Source organism: Manis javanica, chromosome 4 (genome assembly GCF_040802235.1).
Source record: "Manis javanica isolate MJ-LG chromosome 4, MJ_LKY, whole genome shotgun sequence".
Classification (NCBI taxonomy): Eukaryota; Metazoa; Chordata; class Mammalia; order Pholidota; family Manidae; genus Manis; species Manis javanica.
Genome location: NC_133159.1, coordinates 114,629,137 through 114,642,037, shown reverse-complemented (window position 1 = coordinate 114,642,037; position 12,901 = coordinate 114,629,137). Strand labels below are relative to the sequence as shown.

Sequence of the window (12,901 nt, the reverse complement as noted above, 5' to 3'; positions counted from 1 at the left end):
CCAAAATATATAAAGAGCTCATGCACTTCAACAAGCAAAAAGCAAATAATCCAATTAAAAAATGGGCAGAGGAGGAGATACAGAGCCAAGATGGCGGCGTGAGTAGAGCAGTGGAAATCTCCTCCCAAAAACACATAGAGCTATGAAAATATAACAAAGAAAAATCTTCCTAAAATAGAGACCACAGGACACAGGACAACATCCAGACCACATCCACACATGCAAGAACCCAGCGCCTTGTGAAGGGGGTAAGATACAAGCCCCGGCCCGGCGGGACCCGAGCGCCCCTCCCCCCGGCTCCCGGCGGGTGGAGAGAAACCGGAGCAGTTTTTTTTTTTTTTGGCGAGCGCTTTTTGGAAGCCTTAGAGGGACGGGCCCCCGTTGCTGGGGAGGCAGGGTGGCGGGACCGGTGAGGAGGTGCCTGGGAACGGCGCCGGAGGACAAAGAATATCCCGCGTTTCTCCCTGCGAGACCTGGGGGCGGGTGCCTGAGACCGGTGCCTGAGGACGGAGGAGGTCGCGCGTTTTTCCCCTTTTTTTTTTTTTTTTCTCTTTTTGGCAAGCGCTTTTTGGAAGCCTTGAAGGGACGGGGACCCCAGTGCTAGGGAGGCACGGTGGCGGGACTGGTGAGCGGGTGGCTGGGACCGGCGCCTGAGGACAAAGAATATCCCCCGTTTTTCCCTGCGGGACCGGTGGGCGGGTGCCTGAGACCGGCACTTGAGGACAGAGGAAATCGCGCGTTTTTCCCCTTTTTTTTTCTCTTTTCTGCGAGTGCTTTTTGGAAGCCTAAAAGGGACAGGGACCCCGGTGCTAGGGAGGCAGGGCGGCGGGACTGGTGAGCGGGTGCGTGGGACCAGTGCCTGAGGACCAAGAATATTGAGCGTTCCTTCCCTGCGGGACCGGTGGGTGGGTGCTTTTTGGAAGCCTTGAAAGGACAGGGACCCTGGTGCTAGGGAGACAGGGCAGCAGGACCAGTGCGCGGGTGCCTGGGACCGGCACCTGAGGAAAAAAAAAAAAAATCGCGTGTTTTTTCTTTTTTTTTTCCTTTCTGTTCCCTCTCTCATTGTTGCTGTTGTTGTTTTGGTTTGGAGAGTGCTTTTTGGAAATCTTAAAGGGGCAGGACAGGTCACTTAGACCAGAAGCAGGGAATCTGGGGATCTCTGGGCACTCTAACCCCCTGGGCAGCAGGGAGCACAGAGGCCCCTTACGGAGATAAATAGTCTCCTGGCTGCTCCCCCTCTAACGGGGCTCCACCATTTTGGAGGAACAGCCCCAGCCAGGCCAAGCCCACAGCAACAGTGGAGATAAACCCCAAAGCAACTGGGCAGGAAGCAGAAGCCCTGTCTGCGCACAGCTGCCCAGAACAAGCCACTAGAGGTCGCTATTCTACCAGGAAAAGGCTACAAACCAACAAGAAGGGAAGCTCTTCCAGCGGTCACTTGTACCAGCTCTGCAGACTATCTCTATCACCATGAAAAGGCAAAACTACAGGCAGACAAAGATCACAGAGACAACACCTGAGAAGGAGACAGACCTAACTAGTCCTCCTGAAAAAGAATTCAACATAAAAATCATGAACATGCTGACAGAGATGCAGAAAAAAATGCAAGAGCAATGGGATGAGATGCAGAGAAAAATGCAAGAGCAGTGGGATGAGATGCAGAGAAAAATGCAAGAGCAGTGGGATGAAGTCCGGAAGGAGATCACAGATGTCAGGAAAGAGATCACAGAAGTGAAACAATCCCTGGAAGGATTTATAAGCAGAATGGATAAGATGCAAGAGGCCATTGAAGGAATAGAAGCCAGAGAACAGGAACGTATAGAAGCTGACATAGAGAGAGATAAAAGGATCTCCAGGAATGAAACAACACTAAGAGAAATATGTGACCAATACAAAAGGAAAAACATTCGTATTATAGGGATACCAGAAGAGGAAGAAAGAGGAAAAGGGATAGAAAGTGTCTTTGAAGAAATAATTGCTGAAAACTTCCCCAAACTGGGGGAGGAAATAATCGAACAGACCATGGAATTATACAGAACCCCCAACAGAAAGGATCCAAGGAGGACAACACCAAGACACATAATAATTAAAATGGCAAGGATCAAGGACAAGGAAAGAGTTTTAAAGGCAGCTAGAGAGAAAAAGGTCACCTATAAAGGAAAACCAATCAGGCTAACATCAGACTTCTCAACAGAAACCCTACAGGCCAGAAGAGAATGGCATGATATACTTAATGCAATGAAACAGAAGGGCCTTGAACCAAGGATACTGTATCCAGCACGACTATCATTTAAATATGATGGTGGGATCAAACAATTCCCAGACAAGCAAAAGCTGAGGGAATTTGCTTCCCACAAACCACCTCTACAGGGCATCCTACAGGGACTGCTCTAGATGGGAGCACCCCTAAAAAGAGCACAGAACAAAACACACAACATATGAAGAAGGGAGGAGGAGGAATAAGAAGGGAGAGAAGAAAAGACTCTCCAGACAGTGTATATAACAGCTCAATAAGCGAGCTAAGTTAGGCAGTAAGATACTAAAGAAGCTAACCTTGAACCTTTGGTAACCACGAATCTAAAGCCTGCAATGGCAATAAGTACATATCTTTCAATAGTCACCCTAAATGTAAATGGACTTAATGCACCAATCAAAAGACATAGAGTAATAGAATGGATAAAAAAGCAAGACCCATCTATATGCTGCTTACAAGAAACTCACCTTAAACCCAAAGATAAGCATAGACTAAAAGTCAAGGGATGGAAAAACATATTTCAGGCAAACAACAGTGAGAAGAAAGCAGGGGTTGCAGTACTAATATCAGACAAAATAGACTTCAAAACAAAGAAAGTAACAAGAGATAAAGAAGGCCACTACATAATGATAAAGGGCTTAGTCCAACAAGAGGATATAACCATTCTAAATATATATGCACCCAATACAGGAGCACCAGCATATGTGAAGCAAATACTAACAGAACTAAAGAGGGAAATAGACTGCAATGCATTCATTGTAGGAGACTTCAACACACCACTCACCCCAAAGGATAGATCCACCGGGCAGAAAATAAGTAAAGACACACAGGCACTGAACAACACACTAGAACAGATGGACCTAATAGACATCTATAGAACTTTACATCCAAAAGCAACAGGATATACATTCTTCTCAAGTGCACATGGAACATTCTCCAGAATAGACCACATACTAGCTCACAAAAAGAGCCTCAGTAAATTCCACAATATTGAAATTCTACCAACCAATTTTTCAGACCACAAAGGTATGAAAGTAGAAATAAATTCTACAAAGAAAACAAAAAGGCTCACAAACACATGGAGGCTTAACAACATGCTACTAAATAATCAATGGATCAATGAACAAATCAAAATAGAGATCAAGGAATATATAGAAACAAATGACAACAACAACACTAAGCCCCAACTTCTGTGGGATGCAGCGAAAGCAGTCTTAAGAGGAAAGTATATAGCAATCCAGGCACACTTGAAGAAGGAAGAACAATCCCAAATGAATAGTCTAACATCACAATTATTAAAACTGGAAAAAGAAGAACAAATGAGGCCTAAAGTCAGCAGAAGGAGGGACATAATAAAGATCAGAGAAGAAATAAACAAAATTGAGAAGAATAAAACAATAGCAAAAATCAACGAAACCAAGAGCTGGTTCTTTGAGAAAATAAACAAAATAGATAAGCCTCTAGCCCAACTTATTAAGAGAAAAAGAGAGTCAACACAAATCAACATAATCAGAAATGAGAATGGAAAAATCACGACAGACTCCACAGAAATACAAAGAATTATTAAAGACTACTATGAAAACCTATATGCCAACAAGCTGGAAAACCTAGAAGAAATGGACAACTTCCTAGAAAAATACAACCTCCCAAGACTGACCAAGGAAGAAACACAAAAGTTAAACAAACCAATTACAAGCAAAGAAATTGAAACAGTAATCAAAAAACTACCCAAGAACAAAACCCCGGGGCCGGACAGATTTACCTCGGAATTTTATCAGACACACAGAGAAGACATAATACCCATTCTCCTTAAAGTGTTCCACAAAATAGAAGAAGAGGGAATACTCCCAAACTCATTCTATGAAGCCAACATCACCCTAATACCAAAACCAGGCAAAGACCCCACCAAAAAAGAAAATTACAGACCAATATCCCTGATGAACGTAGATGCAAAAATACTCAATAAAATATTAGCAAACAGAATTCAACAGTATATCAAAAGGATCATACACCATGACCAAGTGGGGTTCATCCCAGGGATGCAAGGATGGTACAACATTCGAAAATCCATCAACATCATCCACCACATCAACAAAAAGAAAGACAAAAACCACATGATCATCTCCATAGATGCTGAAAAAGCATTTGACAAAATTCAACATCCATTCATGATAAAAACTCTCAGCAAAATGGGAATAGAGGGCAAGTACCTCAACATAATAAAGGCCATATATGATAAACCCACAGCCAGCATTATACTGAACAGCGAGAAGCTGAAAGCATTTCCACTGAGATCGGGAACCAGACAGGGATGCCCACTCTCCCCACTGTTATTTAACATAGTACTGGAGGTCCTAGCCACGGCAATCAGACAAAACAAAGAAATACAAGGAATCCAGATTGGTAAAGAAGAAGTTAAACTGTCACTATTTGCAGATGATATGATACTGTACATAAAAAACCCTAAAGACTCCACTCCAAAACTACTAGAACTGATATCGGAATACAGCAAAGTTGCAGGATACAAAATCAACACACAGAAATCTGTAGCTTTCCTATACACTAACAACGAATCAATAGAAAGAGAAATCAGGAAAACAATTCCATTCACCATTGCATCAAAAAGAATAAAATACCTAGGAATAAACCTAACCAAGGAAGTGAAAGACTTATACTCTGAAAACTACAAGTCACTCTTAAGAGAAATTAAAGGGGACACTAATAAATGGAAACTCATCCCATGCTCATGGCTAGGAAGAATTAATATAGTCAAAATGGCCATCCTGCCGAAAGCAATATACAAATTTGATGCAATCCCTCTCAAATTACCAGCAACATTCTTCAATGAATTGGAACAAATAATTCAAAAATTCATATGGAAACACCAAAGACCCCGAATAGCCAAAGCAATCCTGAAAAAGAAGAATAAAGTAGGGGGGATCTCACTCCCCAACTTCAAGCTCTACTACAAAGCCATAGTAATCAAGACAATTTGGTACTGGCACAAGAACAGAGCCACAGACCAGTGGAACAGATTAGAGACCCCAGAAATTAACCCAAACATATATGGTCAATTAATATTTGATAAAGGAGCCATGGACATACAATGGCAAAATGACAGTCTCTTCAACAGATGGTGCTGGCAAAACTGGACAGCTACATGTAGGAGAATGAAACTGGACCATTGTCTAACCCCATATACAAAGGTAAACTCAAAATGGATCAAAGACCTGAATGTAAGTCACGAAACCATTAAACTCTTGGAAAAAAACATAGGCAAAAACCTCTTAGACATAAACATGAGTGATCTCTTCTTGAACATATCTCCCCGGGCAAGGAAAACAACAGCAAAAATGAGCAAGTGGGACTACATTAAGCTGAAAAGCTTCTGTACAGCGAAAGACACCATCAATAGAACAAAAAGGAACCCTACAGTATGGGAGAATATATTTGAAAATGACAGATCTGATAAAGGCTTGACGTCCAGAATATATAAAGAGCTCACACGCCTCAACAAACAAAAAACAAATAACCCAATTAAAAAATGGGCAGAGGAACTGAACAGACAGTTCTCCAAAAAAGAAATACAGATGGCCAAGAGACACATGAAAAGATGCTCCACATCGCTAATTATCAGAGAAATGCAAATTAAAACTACAATGAGGTATCACCTCACACCAGTAAGGATAGCTGCCATCCAAAAGACAAACAACAACAAATGTTGGCGAGGCTGTGGAGAAAGGGGAACCCTCCTACACTGCTGGTGGGAATGTAAATTAGTTCAACCATTGTGGAAAGCAGTATGGAGGTGCATCAAAATGCTCAAAACAGACCTACCATTTGACCCAGGAATTCCACTCCTAGGAATTTACCCTAAGAACGCAGCAATCAAGTTTGAGAAAGACAGATGCACTCCTATGTTTATCGCAGCACTATTTACAATAGCCAAGAATTGGAAGCAACCTAAATGTCCATCTGTAGATGAATGGATAAAGAAGATGTGGTACATATACACAATGGAATACTACTCAGCCATAAGAAGTGGAAAAATCCAACCATTTGCAGCAACATGGATGGAGCTGGAGAGTATTATGCTCAGTGAAATAAGCCAAGCGGAGAAAGAGAAATACCAAATGATTTCACTCATCTGAGGAGTATAGGAACAAAGGAAAAACTGAAGGAACAAAACAGCAGCAGAATTACAGAACCCAAAAATGGACTAACAGGTACCAAAGGGAAAGGAACTGGGGAGGATGGGTGGGCAGGGAGGGATAAGGGGGGGGAAGAAGAAGGGGGGTATTAAGATTAGCATGCATGGGGGGGAGGGAGAAAGGGGAGGGTGGGCTGCACAACACAGAGAGGACAAGTAGTGACTCTACAACATTTTGCTAAGCTGATGGACAGTAACCGTAATGTGGTTGTTAGGGGGGACCTGATATAGGGGAGAGCATAGTAAACATAGTATTCTTCAGGTAAGTGTAGATTAAAAACTTAAAAAAAAAAAAAAAGAAAGAAAGAAAGAAAAGGGGGATTACTCCTTAACAGGATAAAACTATTGGTAAATCAAAGATCAACGCATGCTTTAAATATCCTTAATGTTGATCACTTAAAGGGTGTCAGATGATCAGCTATGGAGGTACTCTTTTCTGATAATATTCCTTTCTCTTAATTAAAAAAAAAAAAAAAAAAGCAGTTACTGTGTGCTGACCTCCAATGAGTTCTGCACAGTGGTATAGAGGGCATGTCAAAGTGTGGGCAAAGGGTCTGTTTGTTTCTACGCAGAAGATCAAGGCCTAGCTTGGATACCCAGAAAATGAACTAAGATACGATATGAGAAGGAGCTTCCGGCATCAGCACTCTCTGGAGGACTCGTGCCGGGGGATGATCATCAAAAAGCCTCCACAGGGATCCGGACGATGCTGCGGTTGTGGCTGCATCCAGCCCACCATCTCCTGGACTTGCCATAAGAAGGAGGAGGGAGATGTCTAGGCTGGCATGTGCATACAGTGAGACAACGAATTTGACTGGATCTGTACTGTTGGAACTCAACCAGGAGTTGGAAGGGGTGCAAGTTGTAGCACCCCAAAATCTCATGACTATAGACTATCTATGGTTAAAAGAACATATGGGATGTGAACAGATCCCAGAAATGGGCTGCTTTAATTTGTCTGATGGTTCAAGTACAGTTGGAAAATATCCATCATATCATAGATAAATTTTCACAAATGCCTAGGGTGCCTAAATGGTTTTCTTGGCTTCACTGGAGATGGCTGGTAATTATAGATTTGCTTTGTTTATGTCACCGTATTCCTATTATGTCAATATGTGTGTGCAAATTAGTTAGTAGTTTAAAACCTATACATACTTAAGGTACTATACAAGAAGATATGTCAAAGAAATAATCAATCCTCCCAAGTTTCCTTCATATGCTACATCTATAGCTTTTCTTCTTCCTTCCTAATTACAAACTTTAAATAGAATTCGTGCCTCATATCGAATTTACCGAGTATCATAATTCCTCCAGGTGGTAAAGATACCTCGAGACAAGTGCTGGGCATAGAAGCCACAGGGCATAAATCTGCAAAGAAGTAAAAAGCTAACCTTTGCAAACAATATGGCTTCTCTCTCACTTACCAACTTTACATTTCCCTGTATGGCCCCGGAAGATGACTGGTTAGCCAGAGACGGGTAAGATTCCTCAAGGGAGGAACAACCTAAGACAGGCACAGTCGCAGGGGGGCCATCAGGTGAGAATTTGGGGATCAACAGAGGTGAGGCTCAGAACCTCACCCCCCCTGCTTTGAGAGAAATCTTCTGCATCCGTGGATGTCTTGCTGCCCTTGTCTAGCCTGGATTAATACTTAGTCCATAGGCACACACCTGATCATCTGATCATCTACATTTGCCTTCTTACAGCACTAAACTATGTTTTCTACCTTTATCTTGCATCTACCTACCACTTCAGCATTTTATTAAAAATAAAAATAATAATAATAATAGGAGAAATGTGGGATCAACATATAAATCAAGTACAAAAATCAAATGAATATTCATATTTGACCTGATGGTTTATAGGTCATATTGCATGATCAAAACCGAAAGTTTCTGTGATGACTGCCCTTGTACTGTTCACCATGTAAGAATTTATTCACTCTGTAAGAATTCGTTCACCATGTAAGAACTTGTTCGTTATGCTTCAGAAGATTGGAGACTGACGAGAATTAGGCTTGAGATGGATTAATGATTGTACATTGAGCATTGACCCCCCTATACTGAATTTTATTGTTGTTAACAACCATTTGATCAATAAATATGAGAGATGCCCTCTCAAAAAAAAAAAAAAAAAAAAAAAAATGGGCAGAGGAGCTGAACAGTTCTCCAAAGAAGAAATTCAGATGGCCACCAGACACAAGAAAAGATGCTCTACATCGTTAATCATCAGAGAAATGCAAATTAAAACCACAATGAGATATTACCTCACACCAGTAAGGATGGCCACCATTCAAAAGACAAACAACAACAAATGTTGACGAGGATGTGGAGAAAGGGGAACCCTCCTACAGTGCTCGTGGGAATGTAAATTAGTTCAGCCACTGTGGAAAGCAGTATGGAGGTTCCTCAAAAAGCTCAAAATAGACATACCATTTGACCCAGGAATTCCACTCCTAGGAATTTACCCTAAGAATGAGTAGCCCAGTTTGAAAAAGACAGATGCACCCCTATGTTTATTGCAGCACTGTTTACAATAGCCAAGAAATGGAAGCAACCTAAGTGTCTATCAGTAGATGAATGGATAAAGATGATGTGGTACATATATACAATGGAATATTATTCAGCGATAAGAAGAAAACAAATCCTACCATTTACAACAACATGGATGGAGTTAGAGGGTATTATGCTCAGTGAAATAAGCCAGGCAGAGAAAGACAAGTACCAAATGATTTCATTCATATGTGGAGTATAAGAACAAAGAAAAACTGAAGGAACAAAACAGCAGCAGAATCACAGAACCCAAGAATGGACTAACAGTTACCAAAGGGAAAGGGACTGGGGAGGATGGGTGGTAAGGGAGGGAGAAAGGGGGTGGAGAAAGGGGGCCTTATGATTAGCATGTATAATGTGGGGGGGGGCGGGGCATGGGAAGGGCTGTGCAGCACAGAGAAGACAAGCAGTGATTCTACAGCATCTTACTACACTGATGGACAGTGACTGTAATGGGGTGTGGGGGGGGGGACTTGGTGAAGGGGAGAGCCTAGTAAACATAATGTTCTTCATGTAATTGTAGATTAATGATAACAACAACAACAAAAAAAGATAGATGATAAATAGCAAGTGTTGGTGAAGATGTGGAGAAACTGGACCCCTCACACACTGCTGGTAGGTTGAAAATGGTGCAGCCACTCTGTAAAACAGTCTGGCAGGTCCTTCAAGTATTAAATACAGTTACAATACAACCCAGCATTCAACTCCTAGACATCTACCCAAGAGAAATGAAGACAAACCTTGACACAAAACCTTGTACATGAATGTTCACAGCAGCATTATTCATAATAGTCAAAATATCGAGACACCCCAAATAACCACTGATAGATGGATAAACAAAATGTTGTCTAGCCATACAATGAACTATTACATAACAATAAAAAGAATGAAGCTCTGACATATGTTATGACATGGGTGAACCTTGAAAACATTATGCACCATGAAAGAAGTTAGGTACTTAAAAGGTCACAGATTGTATGCTTTCACTTACATGAAATGTCCAGAATAAGCAAATCTTAGGGGGGAAAAAAAATGCATGGTTGCCTAGGGTTGAAGGGGGTGTGAAGGCTAAGGGGTGTGGGGTGTCTTTTCAGGGGAATGAAAATGTTCTAAAATTAGACTGCTGTGTGGTCCTATACCTGTGCATACATTAGAAACTACTGAATTGTACACCTTAAATAGGTGAATTGTATACGAAATTCATCTCATATGAATACATCTCAATAATGATGTTACGAAAAAAAAAAAGCAAGCAAGCAGGAAAAAAGGCTGAGTTATAAAAGGCAGAAGTATTCTAAGAAGGATGGTTTATTCCAAGAAACTAGTCCTGGCTGAAAAACCAGATGATGGGGCAATTCACATGCCACTGACTAGCCTCGATGATGGACAAGCAGCTTGCCCATCCAGATGTGGGGCAGCATTCCTGCTCATGACCACCGCCCCCACAATCAGACATCCTACTCAAGTGACCTCCAGCCACCAGCCAGGTTTCTGTTCGGGCTGCCCTGAGACCTATCAGTTGGGCACCAGCTCAGTCACCACTTCCACCTGTTCACAAGGAAACTGGCACCTGACAGAAATTCAGAAACAACACACTAAGGACAGACGAAGGCAGTTGCTGTAGTAACCAAAGCGGACTTATCTTCTACACTAGCTACCCTGCCACTTGTGCCCCACCTCAGAAGCCATCAACTCCAACAAATTCAGGATCATTCCAAACATGACCCACACGAGGGATCTCACTTCCAGAATGCTATGATTAGTTTCAGAAATAAATAAATAAAAGCCTGTACTTATTCATAAAGAATGCTATTAGTTGCAAAAATAAATAAAAGCCTGTACTTTACACTAAATTCTCACACTTTAAGCAAAAGAGAAGGGGGATCACCACATAATGCATATAATTACGAAGACTGAAATAACTCTGCCATAGTTTTTCAATGACAATAAATATCATGGCTCATGAAATTTAAGTTTATAGACCAGATACAATTAACATGAAAATGCAGTTAACCCGATTAGAACAAGAGAACGTCATTTATTCCCACAAAACAGTATGAAAAAGAGAGGCTGATGAACACTGCAGTTAGCAGGAAGAAAATGTACCTTTATTGTCTTTTGGGTGGGAGACCCACTTGCTCAGAAGATAGGCTGTCTAAGATGTAAAATTTGTAAAGGGCAAAAGGTTAGCATAAGGAAAAGACCATCCTACACTCTGTCTTCACAGATGGTGCTGTAAGACAGCACACCAGGACTTCAGAGTTTCTGTGAGTCATTTCAAGGGGACAGATGTCTGGAGGGGTTTTGGAAACAGCCTAGGAGGTGGAGGGTCAGGCCAAGGAAAAAGATGCAAAGGGAGGGGGAAGGAGCATCCTGAGGCAGCAAGGGTAGCTATAGAGGAGGAATAGTTTTGTGGAGGAGGGAGAGAAACAGAAGTATCAATCACTGACCATAACCTTTGGCTGGGGAGAAATGTCAAGTGTGCTACTTGAAGGAAACACCATGTGAGAAAACTGCATGAATCAGATTTCCTAGTACATGGGTATCAGAGACTGAGAGCAAGCTTTGGCATGTAGGAAAAAGCTAAGAACACAGAAAGAGGGTCCCCTTGAACCAGGAAGGAATAAGACGAAGGTATGGGGTGGGGAGGTCTGGGTTGACAGGCCGGGGAGACTGGGAGCAGAATGGAAGTGGTCAGAGAATGGGGGTAGGGAGGACAAGCCTGGGCAGGAATCCTCAGGGTGGGGGCAGCTGGGGCCTGAGCCAGAAAGAGATGGGGCAGTAAGAGGTCTGGGGACCTCTAAGGGACAGTGAGGCACTCCACCCAGCAGCACCCAGGGTGAGAGTACCTGGTCTTGAGGGGGCGCCAGGAGTCATGAATTAATCATAGATTGGGGGCTCTCCAGCTAAGAGACTAATGGAAGGAGGGTGCCCCCAGGTCTGAGGCTGATTAAGCTCTCCCAAAGAGGAAATCCTAGGAGAAGGAGGCGGGCCTCAGGATCTGAGGATTCCTGGGGTTTCGGGAAGAGGGTTGTGGGGTAGAGGCATGTCTCAAGTCTTGGAGAATGTGACTTAGGCCCAACCATGCGGAGGGTCCAGAGTCAGGAGAAACCAATGGAGAGTATTTCAGGATCTGAGAGACACTGCAGGCAAGGCTGATCTCAGGGCGAGAGGTCATGGGTAGGTCCCAGGTCTGAGGATGGCCACTCATGGGGGGCTTCCGGATACTAGGCGGGTGGGTCTCGGGCTTCGAGTCTGGGAGAGTGTTCAGGGTCTGCCAAGAGCTGCTCACGACAGGCGTGTGAGGGGGCAGGTCAGGGTTGGGGGTCAGAGAGTGTAACACCAGCTGGGCAGGTCCCAGGGTGAAGCGCCGGGGTGCAGGAGGCCCGACGGTGAGGGCCTGGCCGGCGGCTGCGGGCTCGAAAAGCCGGGGACGGTTACGGCCCGTGAGCGCCGCGAGGAGGCCCTCGGGCCCCCGCCGGCCCGGCCCGGCGCTCACCTGCAGCACCACCTCTACGTCGTACGAGTTCCCCTTGCTCTTCTGGTGGCCGCGGAACTTGGAGCCGCTGTAGAGCAGGCTGGTGGCCACGCCGGGCTGCTGGGTGTTGATGGGCGGCGGCGGGATGAGCGAGGCCGCGGAAGCAGCCGAGGCACCGGCCGGCGGGGTACACTCTGTGCGGACCGGCATTGCGGGGTCCCCCGGAGCCAGGGCTGGGGGAGGGGAGAGGAACCGCCGCTGCCGCGCGGGAGCCGAGGACAGTGGCAGGGAGGCAGAGGCCGGGGCGCGCACGCGCGGGGTTGGGGCGGGAGGGGAGACACCCACCCGCTGCCTGCGGACCAAGCGCTCCGTCCGCCACCGGGACCCCGGGACCTGCGAGCAGGGCC

The 12,901-nt window shown here is 44.1% G+C and overlaps 1 protein-coding gene across 1 annotated transcript in view; it reads right to left on the bottom strand.

Annotated features, from left to right (window-relative positions):
- Positions 1-12,748, bottom strand: part of GID4 (GID complex subunit 4 homolog) — a 36,202-nt gene extending 23,454 nt beyond the window's left edge. Inside the window, exon 1 of the mRNA XM_017666745.3 lies at positions 12,516-12,748. Within this exon, the coding sequence (XP_017522234.1) occupies positions 12,516-12,704 (189 nt within the window). The 5' untranslated portion in view covers positions 12,705-12,748. The remainder of the gene's footprint in view (positions 1-12,515) is intronic.
- Between the last annotated feature and the right edge of the window lie 153 nt (positions 12,749-12,901).